The sequence below is a fragment of the Columba livia genome, chromosome 2 (genome assembly GCF_036013475.1).
Source record: "Columba livia isolate bColLiv1 breed racing homer chromosome 2, bColLiv1.pat.W.v2, whole genome shotgun sequence".
NCBI classification, from domain to species: domain Eukaryota; kingdom Metazoa; phylum Chordata; class Aves; order Columbiformes; family Columbidae; genus Columba; species Columba livia.
Window position 1 is genome coordinate 29,896,121 of NC_088603.1, and position 25,080 is coordinate 29,921,200.

The 25,080-nt window shown below is 40.0% G+C and overlaps 1 protein-coding gene across 1 annotated transcript; it reads left to right on the forward strand.

Moving 5' to 3' along the window:
- Nucleotides 1–13,249: 13,249 nt before the first annotated feature.
- LOC102084190 (von Willebrand factor D and EGF domain-containing protein-like) lies at nucleotides 13,250–24,522 on the forward strand. Its single transcript, XM_065051182.1, has 5 exons — nucleotides 13,250–13,628; nucleotides 18,183–18,278; nucleotides 21,299–21,403; nucleotides 22,168–22,263; nucleotides 24,079–24,522. Exons 1-5 carry the CDS (start codon nucleotides 13,319–13,321, stop codon nucleotides 24,186–24,188), a joined length of 717 nt encoding a protein of 238 aa, XP_064907254.1. The 5' UTR covers nucleotides 13,250–13,318; the 3' UTR covers nucleotides 24,189–24,522.
- The last annotated feature ends 558 nt before the right edge of the window (nucleotides 24,523–25,080 follow it).

A 25,080-nucleotide genomic window follows, 5' to 3' on the forward strand; every position in this document is an offset into this window, starting at 1 on the left:
TACTGGCTGAAGCTTCAATATATTTAAGGCTGTTTGCAATAGAGCTGTGCCAGGGATTTCCTAGCTCTTGCATTATTTCATGTGCAGCCCTAACGCTTTTATTTAATTAACAGTAAATCTTTTAGGAACAGGAGAAATTCTTGCAGGCTCTGACTTTAAAGGCTTACATATATAACACCTGGGTAACTACTGGGCTTTGCCCAGTACCTGTTGGTAGGAGCAGATTTTGTTTGGCTTTATTTTAGCTGCAAAAAGGACTCCAAAAGAACCTTTTCACGAGAAGATATTTAAGACCCCAAAAAATCACAGTAAAGGTAAGCTGCAAAGTTTTGCCCTTGATGCTAATTTACAGCTGAAATAATTTGCCAAGAGAAAAGCAGATTTTTTTTTCCATCCCTTGCAGCATTTTAGAGGGGAACTTTTTAGGAAATGGGAAAAATTACCATCATAGCTTTACAATGATTTAACCTTTCCTTGCTTTACCATTTGATCCTCTTCATTTAGTATGGCTTGTGATTAGCTTCTGCAGCCTTCAGTCAGAGGTGCTTGTTCAGAAGCATTTGCCAACAACCGTTCCCTTGGTACCATCAAATGGAAATGCTCAAAGATTTGGGGCTCACTTTCAGTGTAAATGGGGCCAAAACACCCACTGCACTGAGGAGGGTAAATTTTATTCTATAGTGTGTATTTTTTATGTGCATCAAAGGTGAAGCCAGGTTTTGCTGTGTTTGCTTCAAAAAAGTCATATAGCAAGACTAAGGTAAGTGCTGTTGATGTGAGGTTTCCTGTTGTTTTTATTTGTTTTGCCTGTGTCAGAAGGCGCATCAGGATTTCTCTCTTAACACTTGGCAGAACTGAACTCAAACCAAGGTCTACAACACTATCTCTTCAGATTTTGTTGGAACAAATAGAAAAACACTTTGAAATATATCCATTTTGTTTACTGCCTACGTTAAATTACAGACTCCTAGGTAAATGTATTAGCCTGTCTTTGTTTTCTGTGAGACTCACACCGAAGTCCTCCGAGTTGCTAAGCAATAAAAAGTACAGTCAGAGCTTCACATTGTGAATTGGATATGCATGTGAACCCCCAGATGCACACAATTTAGAGGGACGTTTACTGTCTCCAGAATGTATTCAAATTGCTTGTTTTTCCCAACAGTCTTGATTACAAAGCATTGTCACAATGTTTGGTTTAGCTTTCTCATTTACGTGCTTTTTAGCAATACTGAACCTCAAGGAGAGACAGATTTGTTTCCTTTTTTTTTTAACAATTATTGTCTACACTGATTACTTTCACCCTTTAAAACATAGAATAAACTATTAATGTCACGAGCTGTAATTTGTATTCTGTTATAAAGGTTGCAACTGTATCTGTGTTGCTTATATGTTAGGCTGTAAACTATAAACTTGATTTTAGGAGCAAAGCATAATTTTGTTACCGTGAGGACAAACTGGAAATTAAAAAGCTGTGATAGACAGTCCAGTGGTGTTTTTCTCCTTCCTCTCTTATCAAGTTAATAACTGGTAAATCACAGGACCCTTATTATTCCACAAGTTTTCTTGTGGATTCCTTCTTTTTCCCAAATCAAACCATGGAGTCCCTCTCAAAGTTGTCATACTAATAAAGAAAAGGTACTTGGAATGCTTTTCCTACTATCTAGTCTGAAATATACCAGGCAGAAGTAGAATATTTTTAGCTAAAAAAAAGTATGAGAATATTGCCTGCAATGGTATTAAAGCAAATATCTACATAGATGCTGCACTTAATGCAAATTATTCTAAACAGTTCTCTATTAATCTGTGTATAGCACCTTCTCACTTACCATATTAACCTTTGAATTTTAACATTGTGTAAAATACTTTGCCATCTGACTGCTGAGCAATTCATCCTTGACAAAGTAATGTGGAGTTAGTACTTTATACATCTAACCCAATATTGTGCCTGTTTATTTAGAATAGAAACACAATAGCATTTGACATATAATTAAAATGCTGGCTGCACTGAGTTAAAAGGCTTTTTTTGGTCACAGATGGATCATAATTAGGAATTTCCTCTGTTTCCAAATCCTACTGTGGTGCCATACTGGATAACAGTGAATCTGCTTGGTGTAGATCTTAGGGCAGATACCCCTGTGGTGTGTTAGGAGAAGCTAGGGTTCCAAACCTACATCTAGATTAGGATACTAAAAGTATCCATGCCCATTTGCTGCTAAAGAGACTGGCCAATAGGCATGATGTACCCTGCCCCTATGTAAACTGTCTTGCCCTACGAAAGAACAGGTTGGGCACAAACTGCCTGCTGGGAATGGTCATCAAGGAGTTCAAATTCTGTCAGTGTCCTTAGGGATGGCCTGGGACAGTGCTGGCTGGTATGGCCAAGAGCAAGGCAGACCATGCAAGCAGTTCACCAATACAGAATTTACTAACTTCCCAGTAACAATCCCTGCCACTGTTTAATGCAGAACCACATGGTTAGCAAGATTTTAACGCCGATTTCATGCTAGTTCTTGCTGTTTAGCTGTCGGCTTGGTTCACCACATCCCAAATTCATCATGCCCAACCCATTTGTGATTTGAATGACTAAAGGAGTCACTTTCCCAAGCAGCGAAGGTGGGGGAAGACTGACTGGTCGGGGGGGGTTTGGGGCTGAATACTGAGGGGCCTGGCCATACCAGAAAATACTGGGATACTAAACTCCTACCTATAATACATACAGGTAGCAAAAAATGTCAGAGCATCCTCTAACTGCACAGTTTGGAGAGATGTTATACACAAAACCATAAAGGGAATAATGAAGTAGGCCAGGCCACAAGAATGTGTGGGGTATACACTCTCCTCTTGCCTCTGTGCTTTGACTGCCTTCTATCTTGAGTTCTTCTATCTTGAGTTCTTTTTTCAATAACCAGTATTTAATGGAGCTTGAGTAAACAAATCTATAAAATTGTGATTTTCTTCTGGCAAATGGAAATAATGCAGAGATGGATCGATTTCAGTGGGCTTTAGTTTTGGCTGATTACTGTGCATATGCTAATACGGAATTGTATTTCAGAATTAAAGACTATAAGATGATCACCAAAAAAAAATCACAAGTCTCAAGGCATTTTTTTGAGATTGTATTTTTTGTCCTTGTCAGATAATATATTATCTGCTGTTTGGATTTGGTACTTTGAAAATACCTCTTAATTATACTCTAGAAGATCAATTGTGGCTAAGTAATTCTGCTAAGTAATTCTAGGACCCATACTGCTGAATGTGAACAGAACCTAAAGAAACTGAGGAATGTACTGACAATGAAGAATAATTATGCTTCTGGCCAGCAAATAATTTAGTACATTTTGGAGAGCAAAAAAAGACCCTGCGGCGGGGTAAAGACAGCTAGTCACCGTTAGCAAATAGATGGCAGGAAGTCATACTTCATATGGAACTGGAATAACATAAATGACACAGTGAAGCAAAAGCTAATAATTGCAGCCATTCTGCTGGGGGCAAGTAATTGAGAGACACAGGAAGCAGTTTTAGGAATGTCAAAAAATGCACCATTACTGGCTGTTTGATGGGACATGTCAAAAAGCCACAGTCAGCTAAAAAATAAGACACATTTGAATAGATGTATCTGTAGCATGTTGGACAATATTGTACAGATGTAAAGCTAATGCTCAGGAATGACATATGCCAGGAAGACATTAAGGTATTTACACTCCATTTTAGCTCCGTTTTAAACATAAACTGTGAAGAGCTTAGATGTGAAAACTCACCAAGTCCCAGTGGGACAATGTGATGTACTATATAGGCTGTGCAGATCGCTGGGTCATCTCCTCCTATTGCAAATCTATAATGGCCAATACTGAATGTGAGGATTGCAAAGGAGACACAAATTCTTGCAGTCTCATAATAACTCCATTCACTGTGCCAGACTGCATTGTGTATTGACTTCCATGTCAGCTTACAGATACAGATAACAGTGCTAGAGGAAAAATAGCTATGAATATGGTGTTATTCCATGCAGGTGTTCTTACCACTGAAAATAGGAAATAAAACTTTACTTTCCCAGACCATTATTAGATTATTTTTATTCTTATTATGAAACAGAAATATAACCCAAGGTTTTACAGTTGTAATTTTTGCAACATTCCTTGTTTAGTACTAATTCAAAATTGGTCTTGTTTGGCTGTGACTACACACCACTTATTTTACTTTTGTAATTAGCCTCATTGCCTTTGCAGCAGTGAAAGTAACTGAAAAAAATAATCTCTGTATGTACACCTGGGAACAGTAGCAGTAGACTGCTATTGGCCAGCATCTAGGAAATAAGACTGGTTTTGCACTGGGTAGAGTTCAGTGGGATAACTGTTGTGCAGGCAAAATAATCGCAACCTGCCTTTGATAGGGCTGCTCAAGAGGAGCTTGTGTCTTTTTCTTCTCCTGGGCTGGGCTGGCCAGGAGCCACTGGTATGGTATATTTTTATGATGGGAAATGTTTCCTCCTTAGGGTTATTTGGTTTATCTAAGTTTTCACTTAGAAAACTCCATTCATCTGTTAACAACGAAAGCTTTGGCAACTCCCATTCTGCTTTAGAAAAAATGCTAAGATGCTTAATGAAAGTTTGACAAAAAAATGTGTTTTAAAAGGGCAGTCTGTTCTGGCATTGTCTGGTCGCCTTCTTTAAGGCACAAGAGAGGCTACGTAATGTAGGAATGGAGTTTTTCATAATTGAAATAATTAAAAATGAAATATTTCAACATTAATATTAACCATTGCAGAAAGGAAGAGACTATCTTAAAATCTGTTTGCATTATTTAGGCTTGTTTTCAGATTTCATTTTTTTGTACTTTTGTTATTCATTTCTCCTAAAATAAGACAGCACGCATGACCAGGCCACCTATAAATCTCCAGCCAGCAATATTCAATTTGGAAGCAAAATCATATTACACACAAGCGGTGTGAACTGAAAGTCTCAAGTGCTGAGCAGCTGGGCTTTTATTATGCTGATCTTCAACAAGTATAGTCAAATTTATAGTCAATGTTTTGTTTTCAGTTGTCTGAAACATTTTTGCTGAGCTTATTTCCACCATGTTTCAAGCCAGAGTGGTGTTTGCAGCAGCTCTGCTCTCCTGTTCAGCAAGTAAGTCCTATATATGCAATACAACATCCATTACTCAGCTATAGGTAGGATAAGCGTATATGAGGTGATGTGATTGATCATTTTGTGTCTGTGGGGCACATTTCACCCAAGGATCTCTGAGTTTTTAGTCTCCTAATGGTTGACAATTAGGTGCAGAAAGATATCTCACTTAGATTGAATTACCAGTTGTGGTGGTCAGGACTTTGATAACTGCCACCTTTGTCAGTGCTGGACTGAAACCACCTCCTAATAATTAGGTGATAAAATCAAAAAGCATGAATGTTCTAATTGTTGTTTTGTAGCAAGGACAAGGAAGTTTTCCAGAAGAACCACAGACTAAGATATTGGATAAAAAAAAATAACAAATGTAAAAATCACCTAAGGTAATGCAAGAGATTGCATTAGTAATGCTTGCAGGTGTGATGTCTAAATTAGCGAATGGAGAATCTTATGTCTTGGAGTTTAATTTTCAGGATTTTCAGACTGGGACTGTGCTAAAATGGTTCTGTTTTCATGGACATGTTTTCTGAGGTGTGCATGTATGTACAAGGCTGCCATTTCATATTTATAAATAAGTGAAATTAAGAACAGTATTGCCAACTGTAGGAACTCAAAAGTCAGACACAAAAAAATACTAACCAAGAAGAGAAATATTATTTTTCAAGAAGTTGGCAGAAGTTAAGAAGTTTATCTGCTTGAGTTTTCTAGGATCACATTCTTAGCTCTTTTTCACAGCTTTTAAAATTAAAGCTGAGAATTAAAACTACTCACAGGATTCCAGAACTGGTAGAGGAAGAAACAAACAAACAAACCACAACTTAACAAACTCAAAAACCCAAACAAACAAAACCACAAACTGTGAAAACCCTCCACAATTGGCAATACTGTCAATATACAAATATGACGGTTACTACTAAATGAAACATGGGAAGTCTTCACAGTCAGTGCAGATGAAAGCATCCATCAGAGATGGTGTCCATCAAGGGTCTGAGTTTAAATGAAAGCACAGTGTGTGAATGGTGGAGACAGCTGAACTGATCTGTGGGAGATTGACCACCTAAGGGCACCTTTAAGAAGAGACAGATGACAATAACAAATACGCTGGGTTTTTCCTACAAATTTTAAAATTTTGTCAATATATTTATTTTCTCCACCTGTTACCCACACATACATGAGTCAGAGGTAGGTTTGAGATATTTTCACTGGCACTAACGATCATCTTCCCTTTTTTTTGTTTGTTGACCAACACAAATTTTAATTCAGTATCAACCTGTTTGCTGTGTCATTGAGGATTTAGGTTTGCAGCCCTTGATTTTTAAGTTTCTTGGACCCAGATTCCAGCTCTTTTCAAATTAGAGGTGAGATGCCTCAATGTGATTATACCTATGCAGTTTGGAAAGAGGATGTCTACTGGTGATTTTCAGATGAATGGCAGTGTTCTTTAGAAATAAACTGTTACCCAAATTCCCTCTTTTTTCATATTCATTGCCTGGCTAGATTTGCACGGATCACATGCAGACACATTTGCATCAGACATGCTGTCGTTATTTGAAATGTGGTCCAAACAAATAATACCATGTATACTCCAGCTTTGCTATTAGCTCTAAATGTGAGTTGCCTGACAACTTTCTGTTGCCTCACCATTTGTATAGTGATTCTGCTGTTTAGTTTTCCCTCAGGAGTGCTGTGAAAATCAGCACAAGCAAGCAACGTTTATCACGAACTTTAAACTTGTAAAGTGCTGCTAAACTTCTAATTACTATTTGTCTGAGGTGCCACTTTCTTCTTTCAGAGGTAGATTTGAGGTAATATAACTTAACAAAAATAACAGTGACATGAAAAACATAGAAATATGTATTAAACCATTTTTTTTAACCATCAGCAGCCAAACTAAAGTCTTCTCTGTTGGTGGACAGTAAATGACTGATTGTACTTTTTTTTTTTTTTTTAATAAGGGACCATTCAGACTGCTGATGTTTTGAATGAATTCCAGCATGAGTAATTGCATCCTACCATATCTAAATATCAATTAGATGTGGTCTTTTTTTATTCATTTCCTGTTCCACATTGCTGGGTTGTGTTGCTGGGCCCTGTTGAACAGTAGCCACATTCAGCCTAAAGTTGGCAACATTATTGTGGCAGACAAAGTGAGATCTTTATGTCTCAAGGATGGTTCTCTGGATGCTTCCACAGACACTGGTTTTGCTCTGGGGCAGCTTGACTAGCGTTGCTTTAGTTTACAGCAGCAAAAGTGTGCATAAGGATTATGGTACAATTTAACTATACAAATATCAAATGATTAATAATATTTGATATTGTGGACCATTGATGGATATAAAGCTGAATCCTGTGAGGTAGAGATTTCACTAGTGGAACAATGTAAAATTCACTACTCAACACTAAAACTCCCTTATCTTAGAATTAGTATTTACCCTCTTGGGTTTTTTCCCTTGATTGGGATGAATTATGAATATGGACTTTTCACTTCAATTAATTTACAGAATATTAGGCCCCTGGTATTTATACTGTGTGCAGTGGTGTGGTATCTGAGATATAGTCAATAGTTATACCAAGTGTTATTCAATTATTCTTTTCATTGGATATTATGCCAAATTTCTTTGAGGGCAAAATATAAGATTCAGTGACCAAAAAAAATCATTTATTTATGAGGGACATGGTTGAGAGTCCACGAGTAGTGAGGGAATCAAATTATTTTCATTTACTTGCAAGCCCACTTCAGCAACTCAGAAGACTACAGTGCAGGATGGGAAAAGGACTATTTCAGTTTGACAGCTTTGTGAGATACTGAGCCCTTTAAACTTCTGGCCAAATAAAAATTCAAGGTAGCTGGCACCTTGCAACATCATTCCCTTTATTTGCTGGGATGCAGGGCCTAATACAACAGTCCTGAAGAAAATAAGGAGGTTTCCAGATGGCTCTAAAGGAAACTGGATGTGATATTTAAGTGTCTCACTGTCTTGGTTTATCTGGACTTTGGTCCTTAAGAATAATTTTTATATATGAATCAGAGATTTGGTTTCTGCTGATGGGTATCAGCTCAGCATCTTTCAGATAATGCATCTATAGAGTGGGGCTGATCTGAAAAACCTGTAACAAGCAGAAAACTCCTTAGTTATAGTGAGATGGGCCTCAGCTTTCAAAATTAAACCAGGCAATATTTGTGTAAACGTTTGGTCCCTCTGCATTGCAGCTACTAACCAAGGTGATCTGCAGTGGAAGATCAGGGCCTTGTTTTATAAAATGACAACTTTGAAGTAAGGCTTTATGTTTGTGAAATCAGACAACAGGTCACTGCCCTACCTGCTTTGTAGAAATGGAAGATTTCTTAGCTTAGACATACATCTACAAACGTTCCTGAAAGATACAATCAGATCCAACAAAGAATTAAGGTTACAGCTGAAAACTGAGCTGTTTGCCAAGGAATAAGAGAAGCCTTGATCTTTTTGCTCAGTAATCTTTTAATGGGCAAAGAAACACCATTTATTTTCCTGTTGGGTAATTTTCATCCAGTATTCAAAAGAGGGAGTAGTGACCGGGTGACCTTGTCTTGCATAAAACAGAGCTTCAGACACAGCTAAACTGTTTCTAGTGAGCCTGGCTGGTCTTTTGACAACACTCCTGTATTGCTTTGGGATACCCAGAGTCCCCAGGCACAGATATATTCTCCATTCTAATTGGAAATGCCTAGGAAAGGTGACAATACGAGAGATTTATAACTAATCACAATGATTAAAGTGTTAATTCTGTAATATTTCACTAACATATACCATTTTCATGTTTCTATCTAGTAAGCAAGATAAATCTGTGAACAAGTACTTCAGCGCACATCAGTCTTGTTAACTAAACATCACACATTGAGAGTTTGCCATTATGTGACAAAAATTACTTATTAGAGTAGTGGTTTTGAAAGTTGCATACAAGGCTGGCATCCTTCAAATTAATATATACATTTCACGTAAATTAAAATGTCTTCATATTATGAACTCAGGGAAAGGTGCAGTCCTTAGAGACCCTTAATTTTGGACACCAACAAGAGATGTGCATGGCAGTTATGGATGAATGTTTGTACACAGCCTGTACATATACAGTATTTCTGCTCACCTAATTCACTCATGTGCATGTTTCAAAATAAACCCATATATCTTTTTCCTTCTTTTAGCAGAATTATAGTGACTTTCATACATATTTTTCAAATGACACGGCAGCCCAATTGCACTGGAAGACAGATCAGTATTCAAACTGTCAATGAAGAAGACTGATGTTGGTTATAAGTCCCTATTATCTGAAAGATCTGATGTGGACTTGAGTTGGGATACAGCCTTGATCAACGCTACTTAACTGTATCATTACTTGACAGCTCATATATACATGATAGAATGAACATCAAATTATGCTGAAAAGTACTTATAAACGTGGGTGCTAATTGTGATGCTGCACTGGTAAACAAAGTGGCAGCTCTGGATGACATTATTAGATGTAATTAAGTTCAGCTGTAACAGTGCAGTGATGTTTGTCAGAACTTTGAACCACATGTACTGCACAGTGCTAAAACCGAGGTTCACTGTATAATACACCTCCTCATGCTATCTCCCACCCCAGAAAATGTACATGACTAATGAGATACTGACATTTTATTAGATTATTGTGCATCACCACTGCACAGGCACCCTCTAAAATTTCTTATCCCAGTTTCTAGGCTCATAATTTTCTAACAAGTCAGTACTTTTCAGAGCAGGTTGTGCTGTATTACAGCTGGCTGACTCATAAAATCTCATGGCACATGAAGATCTGAGCTTATACTTGAGTATTTTTCACACTGTAATGAAATAAGAGTCTTTGAAATAAGCAAGAGACACATGCATAGGCTCTAGGATGGCTAGAAGTGGGGTATGGAGTGGCCATGGAGTTGTGGGAGAGCCCAGGCCTTGTACCTGCTCTGCCTCTGCAGAATCCCAAACTCCAGGTGAGCATTCTTATTCCCACACTGTATTGCTGAGCACCTTAAATCAGATCATAATGCAGGTTTCACTTCTTCCCTGTCTTCTCCAGACTGGGCAGCAGTGCCCCTCAAGAAGCTGCTACATGTTGGTGTCTATGATACAGGCAGCCAGTATAGCAGGAGGATGTTGATGCTTCTTCCTCTACTGTTCAAATAGGCAAAAAATGAGCCTGTGAATGTCCTAGTCCTAAAAAGGCTTTATATTGGTTGTAGTTTGAAACTAAGTATCAAATATAACCATCCTGACATGAATGAATGAGTGAATGAATGAATGTGAATTGCTTTGTCTAACTCTCTACTTAGCAACTCCATTAGCTTCCATCACTTTTTTATCAGATTGTGCTTCTAAGGCTAAAACATGTTGGATGCCTGGAAGCGTTTCTGTTTTCAGTGAGAACCTCTGTTAACATGACACAATCCCTTTAAAATGCAGACATGCACTCAGCAAATTTGATAAGCCCTGAGATGAATTTAGATGCACAAAGATGGTGAAGCAGTCTAATCCTTCCTACAGAAGATAAAGTTTAAACAAATTTACTTAATTCAATGAAACACCTGGGCAAGCTTATTTAATATAGTCTTTGCATTTAATTATTTTCACTGAAGGGGCACTTACCCTATTTCAAAATATTATTATTTTATTCCATATTAATTATTTTAACATCCTCAAGGGAAACCTGCAGAAAAAATTTAAAAAAGGGATTCTTAATTAACCTGAGCCACCAGAAGTCATCTTTTGGAAGAGGGGAGCCAGGATATGGGACTGAAAATAAATAGTGCTGCAAAAATCAGACTCTTCACATGAATAATGAAGAAACACGAAAAGAAATCTGTATGAATGAATTGTTGCTAGGCATTAATATTAGAAAGGCACACTTACACATTAAACTGGAGAAAAGACAAAAATAGAAAAATAATTCTGTGAAGAATTCTATATGGGCAAAGTCATTGGCAGAAGTCAAAGAAGTGTACAGCTATTGTATAACCAGGGAATAATAAAGCCCAGAGTCAGCATCTCAGTTATTTTCTTCTCTCCTTCTGCTCTTGTGGGGTTGGCATAAACAAAGCTCTTCCTTTTGGTAGGAATTTATTCCCCAATATATTTCTGGAAAGGAATTTTACCAAGAGTGCTCCCACTGCACAATCCAATTACCCTGGTACTTGCAAGAATGAATACTGTCTACAAAACTAGGAGACACTCTTCTCCCCACCACAACTGGAATTGTAATATCAATAGGATTTGGATGTCTGTTTTCCTAGATAGCAAATTTACAGACTATGGCAATTTATCCATGAGTACTTAGATTGCTGTGGGTTTGGGATTTTTGTGTGTGTGGTGTTGTTTTTTTTCTGTTGTTGTTTGTGGTGGTGGTGTTGTTGTGGTGTTTGGTTTTTTTTTCAGCATCAGTACTACATGAAAGGATATTTCCAACATAGGTTTGCACAGGATGAATGTAATTGTTTGTACATTTCATCTAAAAGATGCTTTGGTGGCCTGGATACAAGTAAGAGGGGAATTGTGCCTGTTTCAGGCAATAATTTAGTAGCACTTCTGGGCTTCTCTTGTTTAATCATTTAACATGTTACTTTGCTCCTTGAAAAGCTAAATACAGTCTCACAAAAATCACATTACAAGTGCCTTAATCTGTGCAAGAAGCCAGACAGCACCTCATACTATCAGTAATAGATTTGCCTTGTCTTTTACTCCCTCTAGGAACTGTATGTTTCACAGTCTGTAGGTGTGAAGAGGGATCAAAGCCAGTTTTCCAGCAGAAGTACTTTTGCCTTTTATTCTATAAAGCAATTACACAAATTTTGATTTCCAGCCAAAATGAATTCAGTTATCAGATCATGCTACAGCTTCATCCAGGCAACAAATTGAACTCTTTTATGCCACTCACAAAACTAATTGAAAAGCAAATCTCACTGTTGCAGACTTGTTTTTTCCTTAGTTTTTCAAAAAGCATGAGGTTTGCTTCACTTTTCTGTAGATGCTTTGCATAGGTGTTTATACTAACTTTTTATTGCTATTGGTCAATCAAACTCATCTGAAAAGAATCCCTTGGGCTCAGTCTTGGCACTGGAAGTGTTTGCCTTCTCTGGGAAACATTTGAAATTATAGGAAGTGCTTGTGAAAGATAGAAAATAATGAGGGGAAAAAAAAGGTTTTCTGATCGTCTGTGTTTGTGTTCCTGCAACTGAGTATATTTTCATAGCTGAACTGAAATATGTTGCTATTTTGTCACAAAATTCTATTCAAGCCATAACCAGAGATGGCACACTGGATGAGGTGGCAGCATGAAACCCATATTCCTCCCGTTTTCTCATCTGCAAAGTGGCAGTAAGTTCAGCACATCAGTCCTATCTCTTAAATCACTCTCAAATATTGTGTCATGATCGTGGAATCATAGACCAGTTTGAGGTAGAAGGGACCTTCAAAGTTCATCTAGTCCAACCCCCTGCAATGAGCAGGGACATGTTCAACTAGATCAGGTTGCTCAGAGCCTCTTCCAGCCTGGCCTCGGATGTCTCCAGGGATGGGGCATCCACCACCTCTTTGGGCAACCTGGGCCAATGTTTTATCACACTCACTGTAAAAAATGTCTTCCTCATGTCTAGCCTGAATCCTTTAGTTTAAAAGCATTACTCCATGTCCTACCGTAACAGATATTTGTATGATATTCACACTTATGGTGACTTTGAAAGTGAATAGAAGCTAGAGATGCTGGAGGCTCACGAGAGGGAGGGATGTCACTTCCATGGCAAGAGCAGTGCCATCCTGGAAACGGGTGGAAGGTTCAGCGAAGTCCTTCACCTGCGGGCACTTCAGCCCCGCTCAGGGGCTGCCCACGGCTGGTCTCTGCCAGCGCGGGGCTCTGGGCCAGCGTGCGGCCCGAACACCCCCCGGGCCTGGTTTATTTCAGCCGCTGCGGCCGCGCCCCGGGAGCGTCCTTGGCCGCCTGACATGCGGCCGCTGCCGCCCCGGCCCTGCCCGCGCACGGGCAACCCACTGCCCGTCCCGACACCCGCTGGGGCTCCCACCCGCCGTTCAGACGCCGCGGGGGGCGGGGGGAGGCCAGCGCTGGCGTGGGGGTGAGGAGGAGGAGTGGAGGAGAACGGAGAGGGGAAAAGCGAAGGGGGCGTGAAGGAGCGAGGGATGAAAGGGGAGTGAATGCAGCGGGACAGCGGCGAGCTGCCCGAGCCAGCGGCTGCCGGCGGGCGAGACGCCCGGGCCATGGCGCAGCGAGACGGCGGCGGCCGGGGGCTCTCTTGGGGGTTGCCCCGGCTGCTGCTGTGGCTGGCGCTGTGCGGGCTGTGGCGCGGCGGCGAGGCCGGCACCCTGCCCGCCCGTGGGGCCGCCCTGCCCTTCGGTGCGGGCTCGCCGGCCGCCTGCAGCCCGCGCTGCCAGCACGGCGGGCTCTGCCTCGGCAACGGCACCTGCCTCTGCTCCAAGGGCTACGAGGGCGAGCGCTGCCAACACGGTAACGGCCCGGCCTCGCCCTGCGGGAGGGGCGCTCCGGGGAGCCGCTGGGTGGGGAGGCCGGCGGGGCGCAGTGGGGTGCGGCCGCGGGGCGATGGCAGGAAAAAGCGAGGGGCAGCGTGGACAGCGCCACGCACGGCACCCGGGCCGCCTGGAGACGGGGCGTCTCGCCGTGCGTCGCCTGCCCGCGTCTGGGGGCAGGTACGTGAGGGTCTTTCTTCAGGGACGTGTCTTGACCCGAACGAGCCGGACACAAGCACCTGTGTGTGAACGCTCGGGGCTGTCAGCTTTCCTGCAAGTGACCCCTCCGGGAATGGCAGAGGAGATGGTGTGATGGTGGTTAGATGCTGGGAGGATGCAAACAAGGTGGGGTGGAAGAAGAGGGGTAGAGACACCCAGGTTCTGGTGAGGTGAGGCAATGACAGCAAAACTGATAGAGCACAGCCAAGAGCCAGCTCCCTTCTGAAGACACGCATTCACGTATGTAAGTGAGTAGACCCAGCTGTTGGAAATGGCTGTGTTGTGAGGAGGTTGCATTTTACCATTTGAACCTCCACTTACAGGATAGGGTTCTGCATCAGCTTCCTTTAAGCATTTTCTCTGTGCATGTTTAAGTACTTGCCTGAGTAGGGAATGGTGTTTTTAGAGGCCTGATCACTTTCTGAGCCAGACGCAGAGTCATTTGTATATCCCATTTCCATGGTGGGAGGCGTAAAGCCGGGGGGAACTGAAGTCTGTTCCTGTTGGTTTCCCAGGGGAGACAAAGGATTTTTGAAAATGTCACCCAATATGAAAAAGTAAACAGTGGCAAGAAGACTTTCAGTTTAAACCCTACTTAATTTAACATGCTCAATTTCTAATTCCTTTCTTCAAAAGTTTAACCACAGACCATTGTGGCTAATTGCTAAGTAACACTCCGTATCTGGAGATGTTCTTCTGCCTTACCTCTTGTCCTGTGTGAAGAGTTACTATAATTTGCATGGTATTTGTTGTAGTTCTCAATGACCTTCATCTAAAATATGTTTTTTTTTTAAACTCTGAAATGGGATGCTGAAAATTTCATTCAGCACCATAATCATTCATGGGGCATTGTTTTATTTAGAAACTGACACTAGCAGTTGGTGACAAATGATGTGCAGCTAATGCGCTGCATGGTGGGGATGAATAGCCATGCACTATACAATGTTCCAAACAGCTGTTTGACCCTAGACATTTTGGGGTTTAAAGAAGGTGTGAAAGATTGTCAGAGATGCAGATCCATTTTTGAACTAGAGAGGTGAACTGTCTGGTATTGTTAAAGGAAGTACTGAATGCTGATAATGTCATCAATGCAGAAAAAAATGGATAAAGGAAGTTTGATCTTCTGTCAAGAATACTCAGATAAGTTCACTTTTTTCCTCCTTTCTCTCACCAAAAACATACAAATGAAGGGTGGGACATGTCTGTCTGACTGGAGGCAGGGAAGTGTTTTTCAGTTTTGCACTTTGCTTTTTGCTTAAAGTGTCATGTTCTTGAAATAGTGGGCTGAAAAAAATGTTTGTGATGCCTCTAGCCTTTTCTGGCCATTGAGATGGCTTAGAGGGAAAGGAGAAAAATCTGTTCTGTAATTAACAAAAGGTGAAGTGAATTTCATTAAAGTTGGAGGCAGTTTGGAAAAAGTTATATTTGCTCTCATTTTAAGTAGGTGATTTTCAAACTTATTTGAATTTGTGGTTAGAAGATAAATGGATGTCGAGAGAGGTTCTCCTTCCCCTCTACTCTGCCCTGATGAGACTACACCTGGAATACTGTGTCCAGTTCTGGGCCCCTCAGTTCAAGAAGGACAGGGAACTGCTGGAGAGAGTCCAGCACAGAGCCACAAAGATGATTAAGGGAGTGGAGCATCTCCCTTATGAGGAAAGGCTGAGGGAGATGGGTCCCTTTAGCTTGGAGAAGAGGAGACTAAGGGGGGACCTCATTAATGTTTACAAATATATAAAGGGTGAGTGTCACGAGGATGGAGCCAGGCTCTTCTTGGTGACAACCAACGGTAGAACAAGAGGTAATGGCTTCAAACTGGAACACAAGAGGTTCCACTTAAATTTGAGAAGAAACTTCTCAGTAAGGGTAACAGAGCACTGGAACAGGCTGCCCAGGGGGTTGTGGACTCTCCTTCTCTGCAGACATTCAAAACCCAGCTGGACACCTTCCTGTGTACCCTCATCTAGGTGTTCCTGCTCCAGCAGGGGGATTGGACTAGATGATCTTTTGAGGTCCCTTCCAATCCTTAGCGTTCTGTGATTCTGTGATGTAATTATATAGACAGATGCTATGTTGAGTGTAGGTTAGCCTGTGGGGTTGCAAAATATGGATATAACAGAGGGAAGAAGTTGGGCAAGACTTTTTCCAAGACTGGTTGTCTCCAGCTGGGTGGCTTGCTTAGAAAAGAGTTCTTCCTGCTAAGTCTTCTTGCTCAAAGTTGGATTGCAATAACACACAAGTCAAGTGTAGAGATAGTTCTGGGGGACTCTACTGTAACACCTGTGAGCAATCCTAAGGGGGCTCTGGAGACAGGTGTATTGTAAAATACTTCAGGGTGCTTGTGGCTTAACCTTTCTTGTGGTGAGGACACTGGTATCATGTTGTGCTATGAAACTGCAGGTCAGATCCCTCCCATTCACTGGAGGTACAGTCTTGCTTATTCTTAAAAGTTTGGGAGGAATTGCAGATGTTTTGGCAAAGTGTAAAACAAACATTAAAGAAGTGTGGTTTGGAGATTGCAGAATTGAGGACAATATTTAATTCTTTCACACAGCTCCTGCCCTTCATTGAAATCCCTGCTTTATGAAACATACGTGCCTCATGGAGAGTCTTTCTTCATCTCTCTTCTATAAATACATGTTTTGCATGGGAAAGTATCCACCAGTCCAAATGGTAAAAGTTAGTATTAGTAGATGAGAACAGTGGAATATGATCTCAGTACTGCACAGTGTTTGGGATCTCATTGTTGTTCTCTTCCTTCCCCCTCACCCATTTCATGCTAGTGCTTCCCACCTCTGATACTTTATTTATACAAGTGGCATCAAATTTAATGATTGGATCTTCTCGGCAGGGCTGCTCTGTTACTCTGTGCATGTGACTTCACAGTGACATTCTGATACTGCTGCCATATTAGTATCTTTTAACATAAATAGGTAAAGTGAACTTTATAAAATTATGTGAAATAACACAGATATAGAGTTTTTCTTAAATTGAGAGCTATGGCATTTCCGATTAACTGAGACCATCTGGGAAAATAGTTATGTAGAACTGAGTGCTGAATGGTACTTTCCTACACATCTGTGTCCTTTATTTGCATGCAAATATACGTTCTGCAGATACTGATGTGAAAAATCCTTTATTCTTCTGTTGGATTGCTTGAAAGTGCAATAACTATATGTTAATTATATAGTTATATGTTAATTATATATATAAAATATGTTAATTATATAATTATATGTTAATATATGTAATAACTATATGCATATGAGGTCAAAAGCAGTGTCGTGTTATTCACTACTTGTCTTTTCCCTCTTATTCCCTGTTTCAAAATTCTCACCCACTCAAAGGATAAAGCAGTGTGGTGTAGAGAACTCATCTCACACCTGCAGTTAATGCGAATGAGACTCTCTGAAACACATGGGTTTCTAAAATATTTGTTTATTCTCATAGGTTTTCTCAGATACTAGGGCTGATTTGGGAATTATTTATGAGTAGCAGGGTGGGCTATGGGATAAGTAATTTATTTTTTATCTGACTGGTTTTACTCAGAATTTTGCAAAATGAAGTTATTTTTATTTGTGCCTTGTCCAACTTGTCCAAGCTGTCAGCGATGAAAAAGTTGCAAAATCTGTGATGATTATAGATGCTTTTCTCCCAATAGATAATTACAGTTACGACAAAATTTACATTTATCTTGGCTGATTTCTAAACAAATGCTGTACATTTCAGAAAGGTCTCTGAGAGGTCAACTGAGGCAAAAAAGAGGGTGGAGGAGAAGGAAGTGCAGACTTATTTCTAGAGACATTTTAGAAAATAGGTATGATGAAGGAAGCATGTGTTTTTTTTTTTTGCTGGAGAGGTATATGGGAATCCAGTGAAGAGTTAAGTCTAATATTACATTGTAAGAATTGAAAGGCACCACTGAAGCTGCAGCACTTTTTATTCAATCATTTCTTCTTATCACCTCTTTTCTCACTTGTCATTTCTTGATTCAATTATCAAAGGCTTATTTGGCAGGCCAGTTGTGTTCCTTTGTTCCCTTTCAGTATGGCTCTCTTCTGTCTAAGCTTTCTGTCCAAAAGCTTCCTTAGTTTTGAGTGTTTAAAATCTTGAAATGGTGGAGTGCTCTCTGTGCAGGGAAGCTATTGCACCTGACTGGTGATGTGGGATGGTAGGGCAAATGTATCTTTGGAAATGTGAAGAAAAACCGAGTGCTCAGAGACTAAAATAATGCCAGTGTCTTATGTACTTAAGAAGTAATTTTGCTAAGCTTCACCACTGTTTATCCAATCTTTGTTTCTTGTGTGTCTTACAGCAACATGTTATCCAAAATGCAAAAATGGTGGGGAGTGCCTTAGACCTGGAAAATGCAGATGTTCACCTGGCTATGGGGGTAGATACTGTCATAAAGGTGAGTAAAACCCAAATAAGTGATAGGTTGAAAAGATAAGAAGTTTGAAAACAGAAAAAAATCATTTGGGGCTACTCAAGTCTAGGATTTAATGCACTTTGAAATAATGACCTTGATTCCTTAGACCTCTGACCTTACTATGAAGAAATGCATGGCCTAGAGGATCTGCATGCTTGCAGGAGAATGGGGTGGAGTATATGGACTTAAATGTGTTGTGAGAATGTGAGACAATTTTATCCCTTGGAAAATACCCCCTTTTCTGTGTTATGTAAATGTTCTGTTTAGCTCTATAACAGAATTTCTAAATAATTTAATGGGATGACTTGCATAGATACATATTTCTGCATTAGGTGGTTGAAACTTTTGTGTAGTATCTTTTGAATATATATTGAGGGCAAGTTGCTAAAGATATGTATGGCAATGTATTGTTGATAGGTAGTGGGAGGTGACAGAAACAAAGACCATCAAAGACCAATTTTTATGTTTTTGTGAAGCCTATTGAATATAGGCATGGATGGGAAAAAGCGATCCAAGAAAACATTGTTATGTTGTTATGAACTGATTAGACTACTGTTGATAACTTGAGTTCTGGGATAAAAGGGGAAGCAAGCTTGAAATAGTTTGAGGGGTAAATGATGTCGTAGGCAAGATATCCCCAGAGAGTCCAGAAGTTCTTTTTGAACAGATGCTGATAAATTAGTTGGGTAGTCATCACTGCGCTGAGAACTTAATAAGCATTCTGTCTGACTGTGGTCAGAGCAGCAAGCAGCACCTCACAGGATTCTCTGTAATACACAGAGAGTGTTTGATGTTTATTCTGTGGGCATTTTCTTTATTTCCTTCAAATGTGTAATAGCTACAGGAGTTTACTTGAAGTGTAGCATAATTAATACTTGGGGAAGAAATTCAGCTAATCTTTGCAGCTCTCTGGAGTCTTGTTGGGTTGTGTGGAGTGGGGTTTTTTTGTTTAATTTTTAATAAAGCTGTATGTGGTATTTCATGACGAAAGCATGACCTGAGTGTATCTGTAGTGGTAACATCTGTCTAAGTTTGCAGAAGCTTAAACTACAGCTCTGGGATGTTAACTAGACTGAATGGGAATTCAACTGCCAGTGAGAATAATTTGATTTCAAAATTGTGAACATTATAGAGGACTAAGAAAGATGAGGAAGTGTCTTCTGCTGAAGATATGTATAACACAGTGCTGTTGTGTTATGTATTGGGAAATAACTAATAATTTTGAGTAGACATAACAGTGTTGACAGCAATGAGGTAAACTGGAGCATGGTCAGCATAATTTTCCAGCCAAAGGAATTTTTTTTTTTAATTTCTTAAAAGCCAACTGAAAGTGTAGGTTTGTGGGGTCTGTACAGAAGGGGGAACTTCACCTTCTCAGAAGAGCCTAAATTAGAAGCTAGGTGAGAGATACTACTTAAACAGGAAAAGCACAGTGAGGATTTAGTTTATGCTAATACTACAGTCTAGACTTGGATATGTATCTGGGTAAAACTACTTGTATTTTTTACTATGTTATCCCTGTAAGGTAAGGGATGTGCTTGTATTCACCTTTAAGGTGGAGTACTGCAGCACATGGAGCCTGGATATACAAACCTGCAGTGTGGTCCAATGTGCTATAACACAGACTGCCACAGAACCACAGAATGGCTGAGGATGAAAGGGACCACTGGAGGTCACCTTGTCCAACCCTCCTGCTCAAGCAGGGCCACCTAGAGCCAGTTGCCAAGAATCATGTCCAGACAGCTTTTGACTGTCTCCAAGGATGGAGACTTCACAGCTTTCCTGGGCAACCTATGCCACTTCCTGGTCACCCTCACAGTGAAGCCATGATGACTATTCTTGATGATTTTCTTGTACTTGATGTGCCTGGAAATGGTCTCCAGGATCAGCTGTTCCATTACCTGACTAGAGACTGAGGTGAGGCTGACTGGCCTGTAGTTCTTTGTGTCCTCCTTGACCTTCTTGAAGATTTGAGTGACATTTGCTTTCTCCTGGTCTTCAGACACCTCTCCCAGTCACGACAGTTGATCAAATACAATCAATATTAAATACATTAACTTATGTTGTGTGACAGAGGTATGCAAACAAGCTTTGAAGAGCTTTTCTAGCTCTGCTGAAGTTGACTTGTGTGTCCTTGCATGTTCAGCATTTGTGCCAAAAATCTGTTAGCTGAAATTACGCTCAATACTTTTGGTAGAACAGAGATTTGGACCTCTTTGTACCAAGTATCAAGCAGACGTCCCAGTTGTCCATCCTTATAATGAAGGATAGTTGTTTCTCTTCAGTACAGTGAAGGTGTTGTATACACTTCCATTCATGCTTGTGAAAGGACGCATTTGATTTTACACAACAGCAATTATGCCGTATTTCAGAGATGGTGCATACCACAGTTGATACCAGTTGTATGTCTGGCATAAATAATACTTCATTAATGAGGCCTTCAGGGCTCTGGCATGTAGAATAACTCTGGAGTGAGGAGGCTGACTTAGATAGTTGATCTTTTGGAAGGCACCACTCAACTATAGTCTAGGGTCATTTGTCAAAGTAATATCCCCATCTCGTGTTATGTGTAGGTCCTGCCAGATAAGGAAATATGTGAATCCTTGACCACATTATTGACTTACCAGCTGTGATTTGGCAAGATTGATAAGAACATGCATGTTAGTAGTTATTGTGATGTAGCTGATGAACAGCTGGCCCACAGCTGGGGAAGGGAGGAGCTGTGCCATAGCAATAATAATGTTTGTTGGTACTCTCAGGCTAAATGCTCAACAAGCTTTTAAGCACATGCTTAATTTTAACTGCATTTTGAGTTGGCATTTGCAGACATGGTTCTGTCATCCTCACTCCGTATGGAACTGTGCCTTGCTCTGAATAGTTGAAGCTTTAGTCTTTGAAGATGTGATAAAACAAGCAGTTGATGATATAACAGCTGTTTAAAGATAATTATTTGAATTCCTATGCTGCTTCTGAAATGCACTGCGTCTGCTGTTCTTCCACAGTCAGCTGTGAAGGTGGCTGTCAGAATGGTGGGGAATGCATCTCTGTCAATGGAGTTGTGAAGTGCCTTTGTGCTTCTGGCTGGACAGGATCAAGATGTCAAGAAGGTGGGTATCTGCATTCTCATGCTCTTTTGTACAACAGGTGACTTAAATGCTGGCAGTTCCTGAGGCCTGTTAATAAGTCCTGATGGGAACCTGCTAAGAGGGCACTGGAAACAGAAATAATTTTCTTGATGCCCAATTTAAGTAGTCTAATTTTTTTATCACTGCATTCTCAATAACAGAATTCTTACTCATTTGATTTGTATAAAAAGCAATGTACAACCCCCAAACCAAATGAAACTCTGTCTTTCTCCTAGGAGAAAATTTTGAAGGAACTCTTCTCTCAGTTAAAATGCCTGTATTATTTTGCTATTAAATAAGAATGCTAGGGTGACATTATCGTGGCATGGGTCATTCACAGTACCTTGTGTATTTACATAATGAAAATATTGAATAAAAACATAACTGCAGTAATAAAACCATTTTGAAAGGATTAAGAGGCTAATAACTAAGAAAATGTCGTTCTATTGCTATAGAAGTGACCTACATTATTGGTACATAATCGCACAAAATAATGTCAAACTATTTTTCATTAAAGTGTAAATCTGTTAGCATTCACACCAAAATTCATAACACAGTACATATGTATTTTTTTCCATTTCCATGGTCCTGGAAATGCCTTTAGAGTTATACCAGTTGAGTTATCTGGCTTGGAAGAAAATGTATTTTGCCATTTTGATTTGTATCATCTTGAATCTTTCATTCTGTCAGAATTCTTTGATATCAGTTTTATAAGTCCTGCTGACTTACCCATTCTTTTCTTCTAGCAATTTGTCCTCAAGGTTGTCGGAATAATGGAGCTTGTGTGGCGCCTGGGATTTGTAGCTGTCCAGCTGGATGGGTTGGTGGAGCATGTCACTTAGGTAAATGACTTCTGGCCTGACTTCTGGCCTTTTTTGTTTACCTTTTCTCTACTTGTTTGATTTACCAGCATTTGAACAAAGTGTTCAAATCTTCAGTGCCTAACAAAGCTACTAGGAAAGTATCTTAGGATCACAGTATCACAGTATGTTTGGGATTGGAAGGGACCTCAAAAGACCATCTAGTCCAATCCCCCTGCTGGAGCAGGAATGCCTAGATGAGGTCGCACAGGAACATTTCCAGGCGGGTTTTGAATGTCTCCAGAGAAGGAGACTCCACAACCTCCCTGGGCAGCCTGTTCCAGTGCTCTGTCACCCTCACTGAGAAGAAGTTTTTTCTCAAATTTAAGTGGAACCTCTTGTGTTCCAGCTTGATCCCATTACCCCTTGTCCTATCATTGTTTGCCACCGAGAAGAGCCTGGCTCCATCCTCATGGCACTCACCCTTTATATATTTATAAACATTAATAAGGTCACCCCTCAGTCTCCTCCAAGCTAAAGAGACCCAGCTCCCTCAGCCTTTCCTCATAAGGGAGATGCTCCACTCCCTCAATCATCTTCGTTGCCCTACGCTGGACCCTCTCCAGCAGTTCCCTGTCCTTCTGGAACTGAGGGGCCCAGAACTGGACACAATATTCCAGATGTGGTCTCACCAGATGGTAAATGAGAGCTGCTTTTGCATACTGAGGGTCTTACAAATATGCATAAGGCTTTTCAGTTTGGTCAGAAAGACAGAACTTTTCCACATCAAGTAAATTCAGATTCAGGTTTTGGTTGTCACCAATTTCATTTCTTGGTATGTCTTGTCAGTATTTCTGAAATATTTTCTATAAAGCAAAGACCCCAGTTTAAAGGCCTGAAAATGGCCGTTACAGAAACACTATCGCTACTGATGTTGGTTAGAAGCTTCATTAAATTTTATGAACATGGAAAATTGAAACTCATTTAAACATTGCTTTTGAACTCAATATTGTGGATGCAAGGTCTTCAGATTAAGTCCTCTGTATTTGAAATTTTTGTGTGGCTGTGGGAATCCAAATCAGCTGGTGTGAGTTCTTCTGCAATATATGTAGTAAACAAGCATTAACAAATTATACTTAAGCATTTTGCTGGTCAAATGAGAATTTTAATAATTTTTATTCATTAGTCTATCGAGATAGAGGGTGATATTAAAAGGTAAGTATGGGAGATGCAGAGAATGTACAAAATGCTTAGCTGCACCAGTGATAATGGTAGAAGTGTTTGGGTTCTTAAAGTCAAAATAATCACTGTTCCCAAACTAACTAGATCTGCATCCAGTTTGATTTCTGTTGGTGCAGATGCTCGTAAGCAAATTGCAGCCCCTGGCTTGTTACTTGAACAGTTGTGTAGGTGTGGGACAGCTAAAGTTGTGCCTGCTCAGTCCTCCTCTGGCCTTCTTTTGAGGAGCAGAGGAACAGCTACTGTGTGGCAACAGTTTCCTCATGGATATGGATCCAGGAAGTGGCTTGATCAAGTTTCAGTAAGAATTTTTATTGTTCCCTCAACTTCATGGAGTCATCCATCTCAAAAATAGCCTGTGCCTTAAAGAACAGAAATGATAGTATTTTAAACGGGGAATGGAGCACGAATAAGACTAGAGGTACTGTGGCTGTATTCCAGTGAAGACACGATGCCATAAATTGAGAGGGATTGCTTTTCAGTTCTTCCATTATACTTTTATTTATATTGTCCCAGTGTGGTCACCAGGGAACAATTCTGCTAGCACAGTGAGACAAAGAAGAAAAATGATCCTGTGTTGTACTGAAGATGTGCCATGTATCTGGTGTCTCATTTCAGCTGTATGTAAACTACCTTGTCAACATGGAGGAAAATGCATCGCTCCAAACGTGTGCAGATGTCGACTGCCATACTCTGGTCTGCAGTGTACAAAGAAAAGGAAGGAATGAAGCATCTTCAGCAAAGATAAGCATCATTTTATTCCTGTAACTTCCATACAAAGATTAAGTTTGCAGCAGTGGGGGACCTAAAAAAAACCCAACACAGTAACTAATTGATTTCAGATAGTTTTTTGTCTCCAGTGTATTAAGTAAATGCTTTTCTGTATGTAAGAAAAGTATTGCTGATTATAACAAAGCTGTTATAAGTATCCAAGTGTGTGTAGTGTATGGCACATGTTTTCTTCTGTCCTTGTTTTGTAAGCAGAAGTATTATGTCTTGGTTGATACAGCTTATCTTGAAATGAAATTCAGTCTTCAAATAAAGTACTTCAGAGTAAATCTATGCTCTTTTTTCCCCCTTTGATTAGAATTATTGCATTATATTAATGATGTGTTTTTAAAAAGCATGTGAAACAAAATGTCCTTAATTCAGATCATCAGAAGTGGATGTTACTTCAAGTATAATTTACCATCAAGAAGCTTACACAGTTGCAGGAGGAAACTTGCAGTTTGCATCTTTCTGGAACATCAGCAAACTGCAAAGCATCTGACCAAAATCCTGGTTATCACTTTATGTGTACTTCCTTCCCCTCTACTCCCCCAGTCAGATTTGGATCTTGATCAGTTAAGCAGTATTAAAAAACAAAACACAGTACTTGTTCAGACAGTTCCACTCTTACTTTCAAAAAGCTTAATCCATGCTGATATTCTAAGAGAGTCCTTATCTTAACTACTTCTGCAATCATATTATCTGATCATATTTCAACTTCCTATTATTTCTTTTCCTTAGCCCAGTAAGAAGGGGAAATGTGTTTATCTTCCTTCTGGATACGAAGACATTGATGATTCATTCATATTCAAGATTTTGTTGTTACAGGAGCAATTTACTGGAAGGCAACAG

Coding starts and splice junctions, on each gene's coding strand:
- LOC102084190 (XM_065051182.1), top strand. CDS start 13,319: ATGCAGCGGGACAGCGGCGAGCTGCCCGAGCCAGCGGCTGCCGGCGGG. Junction 13,629..18,182: donor GGGCGAGCGCTGCCAACACG/GTAACGGCCCGG, acceptor TGTGTCTTACAG/CAACATGTTATCCAAAATGC. Junction 18,279..21,298: donor GGGTAGATACTGTCATAAAG/GTGAGTAAAACC, acceptor GTTCTTCCACAG/TCAGCTGTGAAGGTGGCTGT.